General features: G+C 47.9%; 1 protein-coding gene across 4 annotated transcripts in view; it reads left to right on the plus strand.

The window, feature by feature from the left end:
- The window catches only part of SLC12A8 (solute carrier family 12 member 8), a 116,912-nt gene that overhangs the window by 67,012 nt on the left and 35,104 nt on the right, over positions 1-14,796 (plus strand). For all 4 annotated transcript variants that reach the window (XM_041755693.1, XM_041755677.1, XM_041755686.1 and 1 more), the window contains 2 exons: positions 11,205-11,292; positions 12,776-12,863. In XM_041755693.1, the coding sequence (XP_041611627.1) occupies positions 11,205-11,292; positions 12,776-12,863 (176 nt within the window). The remainder of the gene's footprint in view (positions 1-11,204; positions 11,293-12,775; positions 12,864-14,796) is intronic.

Here is a 14,796-nt window from a genome sequence, read left to right on the forward strand (position 1 = left end):
GTCAACTTCCCCTTGAATGGACAGAAAAGGCAAAGGGAAAAATTCTAAATAGAGGGAATTTTTTTTAAAGTTAACATTCGAAAATATTGTCCCGCCCTCCCTCCCTCACATGGGTAGAGCACACATTAAAGAGGCTTCCCACCTGAGCATTTCCTGGGGCCTGGTGGTGAGTCCTAAGGCCAAGAAAGCCGGGGCCCAGACTCCAGGTTGATAGTCACACCTGAGGCGGCCCCCGTGATCCTCCTTAGCTGGCAGCGCCCCAGGGTGGGGGGAGGGGGGTGTTCTCTGACACCTGCAGGAGGTTGTGTCAGTAATGTGACCCTGCTAGGTCCCTCCACACTGCTCCACGGTTCCCCTCCTTTGCCTCTCCAGACGCTGTGTCTTAGAAAGAGAAGGGATGCCTGAGAGGGGGCAGGGAGTACAGGGCCCCCCCTTCAGGACTTTTCCCTCCAGCCAGGAATTAGCGGTCTGAGGTTTGAAGAGCCCTGCAGTAGCCCGGCGTCTGAACGGGACCGACAGCAGCTAGTTCAGCAGCTCTCAACTTTTTGTCTTTTTAGTCCATGTTCATTTTTGATAAGGATACTAAACCCCTCACCTACACTAGAAATTCTGACCTGCCTCCTTGGACCAGAGAAGGGTGTGTTTGTCCTTCCTTTGGAAAAGATTGCTACCTAAGAATATTAGTCAAGTTTGATACTCTAGAGCTTAAATTATGAAGATCTTATTCTGTTAAATTCCAAATATAAAATTATAATATTGAAGAAACTATCTGCGTAGACTTTGTTTTGTTCTTTCACCCCAGCTCTCTTAGGAGATGAGCTTTTCTGTCCTCCGCTGCCCTTTGGCCCAACCAGGTTGAGAATCATTGATCCTTGGTGTGACCAACTGGGGAAGGAGGAGCACAGAGAGACTTAGGAAGGATTGCTGAAGGTCACCCAGCTCATTAGTGGCCGGAGCTGGGCCACCACTATGCTGTGGAGCATTGCCTCCCTGGCTCTCTCTTTGTTTTCCAGGGGCCCCAGTGTAAACACGGTAGGCAGGACGAACAACTTGTATCACTTGGCTTTCCCCTGGCAGATGTTCTGTTAAGCTATGAAAAGCATGGATGATTGACAGTTTCCATGGCGATGGATTTGCCAAGGATTAGCTCTGAGTGAGTCATGGCTGGGGCTCCCTCCAAGGCCATCCTCTTCTGGAACAAGAGAACCTCCAGGCTGTGGAGAGGGGAGAGGAGTTTGGAAGAATGGACAAAAGCCCCCCCACCCCGTGTCCCCATCTCCAGTCAGAGATGTATTATTTAAGTTACTTCAGATATTTTATCTCAAGGGTAGGACACCTCCTGTCAGGAGCAGCTGAAAACTAGGTTGCAGCGGCTTCTCTGGATTTAGGAAGCTTGTGCTCCTCCTGTCCTCCTCCCTGCAGTCCACCACGCCCTGTGGTAGTGGCTGCAGGGTGGGGCTGGGCCCTGGGAGTAGGTTCTCCATTTGCTTTGTTTCTTAAAGTACTTTCCTTCTCCAGGCGATGACAGCAACCTTGCCCTGAGCAACCAATGTCCGGCCCACAGGATTCTCTCTCTGTCTCTCTGTCTCTCCGTCTCTCTGTCTCTCCCACACATGAACACACACGGCCACTCCAGGGACCACAATACCTGGAAGAACTCAGAGATGGAGATTCACTGAGAATGGGGTCCCCAGGTTTAAGGAAGAGAGAGCCTCAATCAAGGACGAGCTAACATTGGGGCTCACCCCACTGTATTCTGATGAGCAGGAACGAGAGAAAAGGAAGCTTTGTAATTATTATACTTATATTTTTACGATTCTTTTTGGGGGGATCCCTGGGTGGCTCAGCGGTTTAGCCCCTGCCTTCGGCCCAGGGCGCAATCCTGGAGACCCGGGATCGAATCCCACGTCGGGCTCCCGGTGCATGGAGCCTGCTTCTCCCTCTGCCTGTGTCTCTGTTTCTATCTCTTTCTCTCTCTCTCTGTCTCTCATGAATAAATAAATAAGATCTTTAAAAAAATAAAAAACAAATAAATAAATAAAATTCTCTTCCCCCTTATTTTTATAATTATTATACTTTTATTTTTTAAAATTCTTTCCCCCTTATTTTTATAAGTATTATACTTTTATTTTTAAAATTCTTTTTACCCTTATTTTTATAATTATTATACTTTTATTTTTATGATTCTATTTATAGCATTAACTTATAATTTTATTAATGTGATTCTAAACATCAGTAAGAATCCTTAGCGTTAAGCAGCCTACTACTACGTGTTGCGCCGTGCCAAGCCCTTTACATACAGGCTTTTACTCAGCCCTCCCCACAGCCCCCCCTGCTCCGATTAGGTGCAGATTTAGCCTGACGCTAATGAAGCTCCGGCTTCAAGGTCCCTCCCTTGCATCATCTCCTGCTAAAGCCCTGTTCTTAATTCCATATTCATACATCTGTGTTGTTTTTAAAGTGTCAGACTCCATAGAACCTGGATCCTTCCATGGGTTCTGTTATTATCCCATTTTCCAGGCCAGAGAACAGCAACACAGAGAGCTTAGTTCCCCCAGGTCAGCCAGACAGCGAGCGGTGGGCCCCCTGCTTCCCACCTGCTTTGGAGAGGACGCTGGAAGGGAGAATGCACACTGGCGTGGAGCTGTCCCCGACCCCAAAGCCAGCAAATCCGCCTGAATCCTGGCATTTAAGTGTTCCATTATTTGACACTGTGTGTCTCAGCAGAGTCTCTAAGGCATGGAGAGGGTGGGGCCTGACAAGTTCTGCCAGGAACTCCATCGCCAAGAGGAGATGAGAGATTCCTGCAGGAACAGCTAAACAAACCAGCCAATAAGCCAGGTGTGCAGAGGGAATGGGTTTAGGAATCAGGCGGAAGGTAAGGAGAGACGTCCAAGGTCTTTAGGAACCCAAGGGATTTCCAGGTGAGGAGGGGAGCCTATCCCTCCTGAGTGGACATTTATTTAGCACCTACTAGGTACCAGGTGTTCATTCTAACTTTACAGCAGTCCTGCCAGGTCGATAATCTGATCCCCACTTGCAGATGAGGAACTGGAGGCTCAGAGCTACGCTGCCTCCAAGCAGTGGCAGACTGCTTCCTCGGCACGAAAAGCAGCAGATCAGATGTGCGAACTTTAGTGCATGGATATGCTGCCTTACTGATAAATAGTAAACTCATGAACTTCAAAGAAGGAAGAAAATAGGCAGAAGAGAAACAATTAAGCTAGAGCTGGAGGAGAAAATGAAAGGTTTTTCAAGGACACAGATGTGAATTGAAAAGCTCCCAGGAGGACGCTTGGTTGCTCCTTGAGAAAGAGTAAGTAGTCCTTTAATGAACAACTAACAGAAACCAGAAAAGCCTAGAAAGACTACTGGCCTTTTTACCCCCCTTACTCATGCTCCTTTTCAGCAACAAAGAAGAAAATAGGGTAGGAAGGGGGATTGTGATGCTAGGCAGCGAGCGAGGGCTTTGATCTGTGCGTGCTGGGGTTGCTGCGGGCAGGAGGACGGAGCCACGGTCCTGCAAACGTCATCAGCAAGCGGTTACTTGACATTTCTGACTACTGGTTCCTTTTAACCGCGGGCTTATCGTTGAGATGTCGAGGGGATGAGCCCCTCTCCTGGCCATCTGGGCCTGTTGTTAGGCCAGACATTGGCAACACGGCACCAAGCCCACGCCCCCTGTTCACCTGGTGTTGCCCACCCAAACCGTAGGTGTAACGTCGGTGTCCAGGAGCCTGGGTGGCGCTGGCAGTCTAGCCTCGGACACGCGGGCTGGCGAGGTGATGGCCAACACCATGTTGCCTCCATGTAAAAGCTGAAACAACAAACATATGAAAAGGCTCTAGAACTAGGGTGCAAGACCAAGTCGGAAGACTTAACCATATGAAGGGAGGTGTCTCCCGAAGTCACGGGGTAACTGCACAGCCTGCATTATCATCCCCGTGCCCGGAAAAATAGAGTTTCGAGGAAAGCCATCAGCTGCTTCCTGGAACTGGAGGTGTAAGATCTACGAAGACGGGAACTGCCCTCAACAGGCACAGACTAGTGATTTGGAACTGGCGATGAAAGTACCTGCGGGTAAACCGGGGTGCAGTGCTGATCAGAGCTGATCGGTTTGGCCTTCTTGTTGGGGAGGGAACCCCAAGTGAATCATACGGTTACTCTGTTATAAGGGGGAAATCCGAGAAAAGTACGGGTGTTAGAAATCAAGAAATTGTATGACATAGTGGAAAGAACTCTGACTTGAGACCAGGAGACTTGAACATAGTGTTGCCATTGGCTCAAAACTTGGGCAAAATCACTTCTTTTTGGGTCTCGTTTTCCTCATCTGTAAAATAAGAGGTTGGAGTAGTTGACCTCTAGGACACCTTCCGGCTTTAAGAATTGCTAATTCTAAGTAGCCATTTTAAGCAATTTTAGGAAGCCTCCCAAGAAAAGCATAAAGATTAAATAGGAATTATAAAACGGACACAGCATTGCCCAAACTGTGTTCCACAGAACACTAGTAATGAATAAAGTTTTTCATTAAAAAAAAAAAAGTGTAAAATTGTTGAGTAAGTTTTAGGAAACATTGTGTGTTACATTTCTCTTCTTAGAGATCAATAATGAAAATTAGCATATCGTTCTCCTCGTCTGTCCTCTCTGCTCCCACTGACCAGGATCCCAGTGCCCAGCCAGCAGGACCTGTGATCAAAGGTTGGGTCGTCGGGGTCCTTGACGGGGTGAGAGATTCGTAGGAGAAGAACAGGGCTTTGGTTGAGAATGCAGAACCTGTTTGGAAGCAGGAAGCACGTAGGATTAATCAATCACTTCCCTAGACAGAGCGTGTATACCAGTGGAGTTCTCGTGCGTCTTCCTAGGTGATCCGATGGCGCACAAGACGATGTGACAAACGATGGGAGGTACTAAAATGGCAAGGAGTAATGAGCATATGTAATCCCACAATGTTGAATGAACGTGCATTAAATTGCTAGGGGCCGGGGGCAGGATGAGGCTGTTGTAGACGGTGGGAGGCAACGTGGCCAGCCCGGGGACAGACCAGCAAACCTGGTGACAGGTGGGAACCTCTGCAGGGGGTCAAGTTAGGAGGTCCAGGAAGGGCTGGTGTTAGCAGATGAAGGTAGTGGGGTCTGGGAGTCAGGTGAAAGTGGAGATTTGGCCAGGGATGCCCTTGGCACCAGATTGTTCTGGCAGCAAGCTGTGAGGCCCTAAGCCTTGAAGAGAGCCTCAGTGACACGATCTGGTCCCAGGGACACTGGTCAGAGTGAGGCAGGTCCTGGGCATCCTTTTTTTTTTTTTTAGTTTTAGTTTTTAAAATATTTTATTTATTTATTCATGAGAAACACACACAGAGAGAGAGAGAGAGAGGCAGAGACACAGGCAGAGGGAGAAGCAGGCTCCATGCAGGGAGCCCGACGTGGGACTCGATCCCGGGTCTCCAGGATCACACCCAGGACAGAAGGCAGCGCTAAACCCCTGAGCTGCCCAGGCTGCCTCTGGGCATCCTTTTTTGATCCAGATAAGATTTGCACATGACAAAAAAGAAAATCCTGCAGAAGCGCTTATGATATAGGCCAATAGTCTCCCACCTTACCCGTCACCACCCCAGATATCCCTCCACAGGGACACACACACACAGTTTTAATCATTTTTAGCACTTTGGGAGCTGGCTATGTATTACCAAGCAATAAGCTTGAACCTGTAACTTGATTAATGAAAGACATAATCTATTGGCTACAGGTTAAGAAATAGGGTTTAGCATATTTACATGCTCCTCCATCTGCTTCCTAATTTTTAATACTTACATTGCTTTTTTGTTGTTACCTTTTCAATTTTAAATAATATATATACTTTTTAAGATTTTATTTATTCATTCATGAGAGACACAGAGAGAGAGAAAGGCAGAGACACAGGCAGAGGGAGAAGCAGGTTCCATGCAGGGACCCCGATGCAGGACTCGATCCCTGGACTGGGATCATGCTCTGGACCGAAGGCAGACGCTCAACCACTGAGCCACCCAAGAGTCCTAATTTTAAATAATACTCTAAAATCTCTGTTATTTTTATCAGTTTTGGGCTACATTACTTCACTCTTTATCATTGGTGTGGAAAATTGAAATTCAGTGTTGTGTTTTAAGATGAATGTATCAGAGTCCTATTTGTTTTATGTGTAAAATATTTTTACAAGGAATACTTCAGTTATTGTAAGGGAATCCCTAATTGTAAGGGAACCTGCATGCTCCTTTTTAATTGACATTTTAGAGCAATATCAAGGAAGCCATAACAAGTTGACTTTTAGCAGTTTAGTGGGCAAAATTGCACGAAAACTGTAGTCTACCACTTTAAGTGTACAAATAGAGTTACACAGACACACACTCAAATCTATTAAAGATTTTTTTGTCTTAGGTTTGTAAGTCAACAATCTTTATAACTTCAAAGACAAACTGCTCAATATTCTTGGGAATTTCTTTGCTCTTTTTAGCAAAAACTTAGAAATTCTCCTTTATGATAACACGATGCAGAGTAAGCTTAGAATTAGCTTAAAATTTATTGCAAACTGGTATATAAATATTTGCTAGCCTTTTCCTTATCTGCTTCCCAAATGTAACGGCTAGCTTGAAAGTCATTGCTAGAATCATCTTTCACGTTTTCTTTTCTTTCCTTTCCTTTTCTTTTCTTTTTTTAAAGATTTTATTTATTCATGAGAGATGGGGGTGGGGGTGAGCAGAGACACAGGCAGAGGGAGAAGCAGGCTCCATGCAGGGAGCCCGATGTGGGACTCCATTCCAGGTCTCCAAGGTCAGGCCCTGGGCCGGAGGCGGTGCTAAACCACTGGGCCACCTGTGCTGCCCCTTCTTTTCTTTTAAGATTTATTTATTCATTTAGAGAGAGACATACAGAGAGAGAGAGAGAGACCTCAAATGGGAGGTGGAGAGGGAGAGAGAATCTCAAGCAGACTTTGAACTGAGCACGGAGTCCAAGGAGGGGCTCCATCTCACCACCATGAGATCATGACCAACAATCAGTAGCTCGACTAACTGAACCCCCCAGGTATCCTCAGATTTTCTTATTAAACTAATTTGAAGGTTGTAACAGCCAAGCCAGATCTGAGTGAAAGATCATGGGACTAATATTTTTGTTTTTCAACACTACAATGAAAATATTAGTGCTTTTTACATGCCCTCCACTTCTCTTTCTCTTTTTTTTTTTTTTTAGTTCTAATATCAGTTAGCTATAGCTTTACTTTTATATCGTTGTAGTAGAGAATATTCATATTTTTTTTGAGATGTTCTTTATTTATTCATGAGAAACACACAGAGAGAGGCAGAGACACAGGCAGAGGGAGAAGCAGGCCCATGCAGGGAGCCCGATGCAGGACTTGATCCTGAGACTCCAGGATCACACCCTGAGCCAAAGGCAGATGCTCAACCGCTGAGCCACCCACATGTCCCCATATTCTATTTTGTAATTAGAGTTATGTCCTGTGTGCTTTGTCTCTAGGTCAATTTTCAGATGTTAATAAAAACTGTAAACATGCACACTCTTATGAGTGTGTAGCTGTCGTTTGGTAAAGAGTGAAGTAGTACCTAGAATTCCATTTCTTTTGCTGTGATTCTGATGTGGTCCTTGTACCATTTAGGGGAGAATTTTCCTAATATCATGGCCAAACAGGTTACTTTTTCTTATATTCCATCAGCTATGTAAAATCATGTCATGACATTTTAGTTTGAGTCTTATTTATTTATTTATTTATTTATTTTTAAAGATTTTATGTATTTACTCATGAGAGACACAGAGTGAGAGAGGCAGAGACATAGGCAGAGAGAGAAGCAGGCTCCCCGCAGGAAGCCTGATATGGGACTTGATCCTAGACTCAGGATCACGCCCTGAACTGAAGACAGATGCTCAACTGCTGAGCCATCCAGGCGTCCCAGTTTGAGTCATATTTAGACATTGCCTCTTCGGTTCACTTTTCCTAGAGTTTCAATAAACTTTCTTTTCTCTTGTTGCCAAAATACACAGTTTAGCACATCCTTAAAATCACTGAGTTTGTCAACCATGCTGTTGGCTGTGTTGAATCCAGTTCTAGCCAGAGGCATGCATTCTGGCTCCCCCCACCCACCCACCCCCGCCCCACTTTCTGCTTCAGCCCCTGCTGGTGTCTGTGCAGTAGCAATTGTGGTTCTGGGATTTTACTCCATCCCCGAGTCATTACCACTCTTTCCTCAATCTCATGCTTTCCTCCTTCATGGGTTATAGCCTAATTTTGCTGGAATACATGCTTTAGTATCTTTCTCAGAAATGAGATGTAGGAGGTAAATTTTTTGAGCCCTTGTCTTCTTAACTTTGCTTTCACTTACTTGCTAATCTGACTAAAATTCTAGTTTCAAAACAATTTTTCCTCAGACATTTAAAATTGGCATTCCATTGTTTTTTAGCATCCACTGTTGCCAAAGAGAAGTCTAATTTTTGTTCCTTTATAAGTGTTTCATTTTTGCCTTTGGAAAGATTTAGGATTTTTCCTGAAATTGCACAGTGCTATGTTTAGGTGTGGACTTTTTAAGTTTTAGTTTTTGTGCTGTCTCTTCTATGGGATCCTTCAACCTAAAGACTTGCGTCTTCAGTTTAGAGACATTTACTTCTGGATATTTATTATTTATTTCTGGTTTACTTAGCTGGTTATTTTTTTGTGTTTTCTGTTCTCTCTTTTTGGATCTACTGTGCGTTGGATGTTGTGACTCTCAGATAGCTCCTCTGTTTCTCCTGTTCTTGGCTTAAATCTTGTACCCCTTTATCCTTCTGTTCTCAATTCTGGGGTACTTACTTAACTTTATCTTTCAGATCCTCTATTGCATTTTTAATTTTAGTGATCGTGTTTGTAATTTCCAGAAGTTCCTTTTTTGTTCTTGGATTATTTCTTGTTTTCATTGCACCTTGCTTTATAGATAGACTCTTCTTCTTGGACGTGTCTGGAGCTACTAATGGTGTGTTCTTCAAAACTCTCGTCTGTGTCCTGATTTATATGTTTCTTCCAGCCCAGGTTGTTCTATTTTTATCAGGCATGTGTTTGTTGCTGGTTTTCATCACACCCCTGGCAATCTTTGGTTGCTGACGTGGATTCCTGGCCGTAGTGTGTAGGTCTGTGTCCCTGAAAGGGCTCTTCCTTCACAGGCAACTTGACTGTGACACATTTGTGAGTACAGCCAGTTCTGGAGGAGGCCTTCATTTTGGGTATAGATGTCCACACTAGCAGCCCCGGTTTTCCTCAGGTTTATTCAGATCCTCTAGAGAAGTTTTCTAAGGCTTTCTTTTCCTTCTCTTTCTCCCTGGGCCACTTCCTCCATTCTTTGTGTTCTAGACATCTGTAACAACCTTTCATCAACTCATGGCTCCCCATTCTAGACCTGTTTGCTTATGGGCATGTATGCATTTGCCCCCATCCTACCCTTTAATAGGATCTTGGGAAAAAGGGAAACAAGAGGAAAGAGAAGGTGTCTAATGTGGCAATTTATACAAAAAGCCCTTTAAGAAGCCCCCATTTCAGAATGATCACAGTAGAAAATTGGGACAATATATATAAGCGATAAAATAAAAAGTGATCTGTTTTTCCATCACCAACCCATTTAAAAATCTTTAACATTTAAAAACATGTCCTGGTTCTTTTTTTGCTATGCATGAATTTTTCCATTGTCTTTTTTTTTTTATGACAGTGGGATCGTGCTATATGTTCTGTTTTATAATATGCATATGAAAATTAAACTATTGCTTTTAAGTATCTTTCCATGTCACAACATATCTCTGACAATACAGAGCCCCGGTATTTATTGAAAGATACATCATCACTTATTTAGCAAATCCCCTACTGGTAGACATGAGGTTGTTTCTCATTTTCACTAGTATAGAAAAACATTTATAAACATTCCTGGCTACATCTTTACCCATATCCTTGACTATTTACTGAAGCTGAAGTCCCAATAGTAGAACTGCTGGTTAATGCATGCATAGGTCCCAGTGTTGGTCCCCTATTCAGGGCACCCTTTGGAATAGGCCCACATTACTTCTCTGGCTGTGCATCTTCACTTCCCCCCATTTCCCCTGCTCCTGCAAGCATTATAGCAGGGGTGGTAGGAGCATAATTTTCGGAGTCAGGCAGAGTGGGGTTGAATCCTGCTTCCCCACTTACTAAATGTAGCCTTAGACTATTCTAATTAACCTCTCTGATCACCTTTTCTAAAACAAACATACAAACAAACAGGGGAAATCCACTTTCCTGATGTGGTCGTTGAACAAGGTAAAAAATGCATGGGAAGCATTAGCACAGGCCCTGTCAGTGTTGAAAGTGTTCATAAACCCATGATGATGGAGTTAGAGCCATCTCTCTCCCTAAGCTGATGTAAATCTTCCCGCAAGGCCACGCTTAAGATGCACCCACCCCTCTGTGGGACCTTCCTGAGCAGGACTTGTAGAGCACGTGTGGGCAGGACCTACTTTTGATGTTCAGGACACATTGTCTTATTGCTTTCTTCTGTGGGTGAGTATGGACAGAGGAGAGGACCCCGCCTCAGCATCCCGCACTGTGGCCTCCTTCCCCATCAGGACTAATTATGACTTTTCACAAGCGTTCTTGGGAACACAGGCCATGATGAAGAGGAGCTTGGGACTCAGTGTTGGTAGCATCACGGTTGTTCTTTGGAACTTGTTTAGAGTTCTTGTGTAGAGCCCTTCGGTCTCTGGTTCTGGCCGTTGGATGAGACCTGCTCCTAGGACACCTGAAGCCCAGTGTAATCAGTGGGCAGCAGAGGCGAGGAGCTCTCCAGAGGAGGGGGCAGCAGGTGCTTTGCTAAGCCTGAGCCTCCCCAGGGAGTTGGGGGTGGGGATGGTGGCAGAGCTCTGTATGTGGCCACAGGACCTTTGTGCAGCCTTCCAGATGTCTCACTCACCCTCATTACTCTGCACTGGGCGGTAAGATGCTTTTGTAGCCAGTAGGGCTTTCCTCCCAAGCATCATCCAACCCACAAAGATCCCTTTCATGCCCCTCGGATGCCTCCCCAGTTGCCAGGGGAGATTGAGAAGCTCTGCCAGAACTGCAGATGGACGGGCTTGCCGTGGGATGGCTTCCAGGAGAGGGCCCTGAAGAGGGGCAGGCGATTCGTGGAGTGGAGCACACTGCTCACCCCTCTCCCCTGTCTGAGTGTCTTTCAGGAGTCATGGCCGGTTTCAACATGGGGGGTGACCTCAGGGAGCCCGCGGCCAGCATCCCCCTGGGCTCCCTAGCAGCTGTTGGCATCTCGTAAGTAAGTTCCCCTGGTGGCAATCAGCTGGAGACAAGGAGAGAAAACCCCAGGCAAGAGAGGGGATTGCCCCTTTTGTGCTGGGAGTGCCCCAACTGTGGCCCATCTATTTCATATTCCAATTCTCCTTTTAACACTCAGCCGGCTGGAAAATTCACGTCTGGTGGGTTCAGATGCTTGCCCTTTCAGACCCCCTGCCTGGGAATGCGGGAGGTGGAGGATGGATCCTTTCTTTCCTTTCTCCTTAGCCCCCTGCCCCTCCCCCCTCCCCTCCCCCTCCCCCACTTCCATTTTGAACTTGGGGATTTTTTTAACCATTGACTTGCCAGGATCCTTGGGAGGAACGTAAAGGTGGAGAGTCTTGCAGTCAGACAGGTGGGGGGTTTCTCTCCCGGCGCTGCTGCTGCCGCCGGGGCTGCATGCCAGAGAGCAATTCCCTTAGCTCCCTGAGCCTTCTTCTAAAACGGGGATGGCGGGAATACGCGTGCCCCAGAGACGGGGACAGATACCGTCGTGCGTGAAGACCGTGAAGGCCCGAGCAGGCCGCTGGCCTCCCGCGCTGGCCGCCCCTGCCTACCCGAGGCTCTCAGGCTTCCTGGGCTTTAGTTCACACTGTGCCACCCACTCGAGCAGACCGAGTGGCCTTGGATCTGTTTCTGACCTTCCAGAGTCTTCTGTTTTACTCTCTGCACCACCGCCCTTCACTGGGGGAGGACGCAAGAGGCATAGACAGGACGCTGGCTTGAGAATTTAAAGGTGCCTGTATTATTATTTTAACCAGGATATTTTAAAAATATTAATATGTGTGTTTCGCAAATGCTGAATTTGCTCTTGGTTAGGAGTGGGGCCACTGCTTCTGGCGCACCAGGCCGGTTTGTGCTAAAGAGGGCAGGGCCGTGCGTCGGGGAGAGGTTCGGAAGGAAAGAGAAGAAAGAGGCCTGCCTCGTTTTGGGGTCAGAGCTGGGAGGTCCCGGGAGGGACCTTTGCCCCATCCTCTCACCACCCAGATGGGAATGAAGCCATGTGACTTATTCGAGGTCACAGGGCGGCTGGGGGCAGAGACAGGGCACGGCTGCCCTTCTCACACTTGGCCCGGCTCCCTGTCATCCGGGGCCCAGGGAAAGCAGGACTAAGAAGCCTGAAAGATCATCTCCATCTTTGGGGGTGCGGAGGGGGCCTTGGGGTTGCGGGTCAGTCCTGCCTGAGTCCCAGCAAACCCAGAGGGGCCGCGGGGGCCCTGCTCCCCACTCCCAACACCCTCAGTGCCTTTCTCTCCTTTAACAAGTCAGGAAGAGCCAGAACAATGATACGTGTGGTGGCAAGAGCCAGGCTGGAGGAGCAATAGTACTGACAGGTGCCCCCCCCCCCCACCAGCCGGGGAGCCTTCAGGGTGGCCTCCCCCCCCCCTCGAGACAGGCCCCGACCCGGGGCTGAGCGGGCGGTGGGGCCGCAGCTCCGCTGCACTCTGGGGTTTTCTTGCAGGTGGTTTCTTTACCTGGTGTTCGTCCTCCTGCTGGGCGCCGCCTGCACCCGAGAGGCCCTTCGCTATGACTTCCTGATAGCGGAAAAGGTGGGTGAGCCCTCACTGCCCCTGGCTCTTTCCTTTGCTCCCACCTGCACATGGCCACCTCCCCCTTGCAGCCCTGCTTGGGAATCCGGCGTCTTGGGCCTGAGACTGCAGTGGGGAGGGGGGCTGGCAGGAAAATCATGGAAGAGGGACGGGGGTTTCTTAGGGATCCCTGCAAACGGGTAGCAGCACCTGGCAAGGCTCCTGCCTGCAGAGGATGAGAGAAGAGGAAAGCAAGCATCTCTCCAGGTCAGAAATCAGGATGGCAATGCAGAATGCCATCAGTGAAGCCCCAGCTCAAGCAGCCTCTCATTCCTGCTGCTGGCCTCACCCTCCACCATGAGCAGTGAAGGAGGCTGAGGGATGGAGAAGAGGCAGCAAAGTGGAGGGAGCTCGAGGAGGCCGGCACTAGGGTGAGGCCCACCCTGCCCTCTGCAACCCAGACTCCCAGGGCTCTCCCCAGGGCTGGGCTGGGGTTGATCTGGCCGGAACATCTTTGTTTCTAGAACAGTACACCCAGCCAGAAGAAGATTAGCAAATTCCTCACATTCCACAGCCGCCCCTTCACTGCTGCAGGTCAGGTGACAGTCAAGGACACTCGTTTGGCACCTCTAGAACCTAGGAGAATAAGATTCCCAGATGCTTTTCTGGAAATCCCCCAAAACCCCTACCTTCCCTTAAGTTCTTGGAGGAAAAGTGAACCTTGAGATTCCTGTCATTTATCAGAGAAATGTAGAAGGCTAGGAAAGGTTTCTTAGTTGAGTCCTGAGTGTTTCTGCTCCTATCTTGGGGAGAAAGTACCATTTTCTCTTGGTGTGAGGCTTTGCAAAGCCACCTGGCAGATCACGGAGGGCCGCTGCTTTGGGCGGCCTGGGTAGGAAACTCTGAACTATCTTTTCAGAGCTACCTTCGGGCCTGCTTTCCACATTAGCACGGGTTCCTTTTAAGATACGGGTTCCTTTTAAGATACGTAGGCAACAGGGGCGCCTGGGTGGCCTGGGTGGCTTGGCGGGTTAGGCACCTGCCTTCGGCTCAGGTCATGATCCTAGGTCCTCGGATGGAGTCCCCCATCTGGCTCCTTGCTCAGCGGGGCGTCTGCTTCTCTTTCTCCCCCCTGCTCGTGCTCTCTCTCTCTCATTCTCAAATAAATAAAACCTTAAAAAAAAAAAAAAGATATGCAGGCAACAATGTAAAGATGATCTATGTTTCCAGGGGTCTTGATTATCTATGAAAGCAGGTTTCGAAAGGGGGCAAGCTCAGGTAGTGAGAGCACTGTCATCCCCCTAATGGGGACCAAGGTCTTAGACTGGGGGAAGGAATGTGCAGCCCTCGTTCAGACTACATGCAAGCTTCCGTCTGCAGTTTCATCTCCCAGGGGCTTCTTTCTCTAATTGTGGAATGAAAAGCTTGGCTGCATCAGAGGAATTAAGGGCCTCAGGGAACAGCAGATCCTTGGACCGCGGGCATCTGCCAGCTACTGGCTGCTGCGTGCAACTCTGCAACTGCGGGGGGAGCCGGCTAGCCAGCCCTGCCTGCCTCTGAAGCCGCTTCCCTTCTGGCAGATTCCCTCACAGAGGTCCTTTTAACCATCGAGGCTCTGATCTGGATGGAGCAAGGCAAATTATCCCCCAGTCTGGGGCTCCTGGCTTCCCTCCTTGCCCTCCTTTGCAGAGAGAACTAAGAACAGGTATGGAGTGGGGGGCAGGCAGCCTGTATCCAAGGAAGGCCGTGACAAGAGAGTAAAAACATCTCCATGGACAGACGGGAAAGCCTTTGTGGGTGGAAATTCCACCACTAATAATAGACACATGGACCGGGGGAAGCTTGTTTGGAATGCCACCTGTCCCAGGCGTTGAAACAGGTAGGCGGGCGCTTAGCCAGTTGGGGGGGCACCTGCTAAACCATGCCTGGCGACCACATGTGGGCATGACATCAT

This window comes from Vulpes lagopus, chromosome 1 (genome assembly GCF_018345385.1).
Source record: "Vulpes lagopus strain Blue_001 chromosome 1, ASM1834538v1, whole genome shotgun sequence".
Lineage (NCBI taxonomy): Eukaryota > Metazoa > Chordata > Mammalia > Carnivora > Canidae > Vulpes > Vulpes lagopus.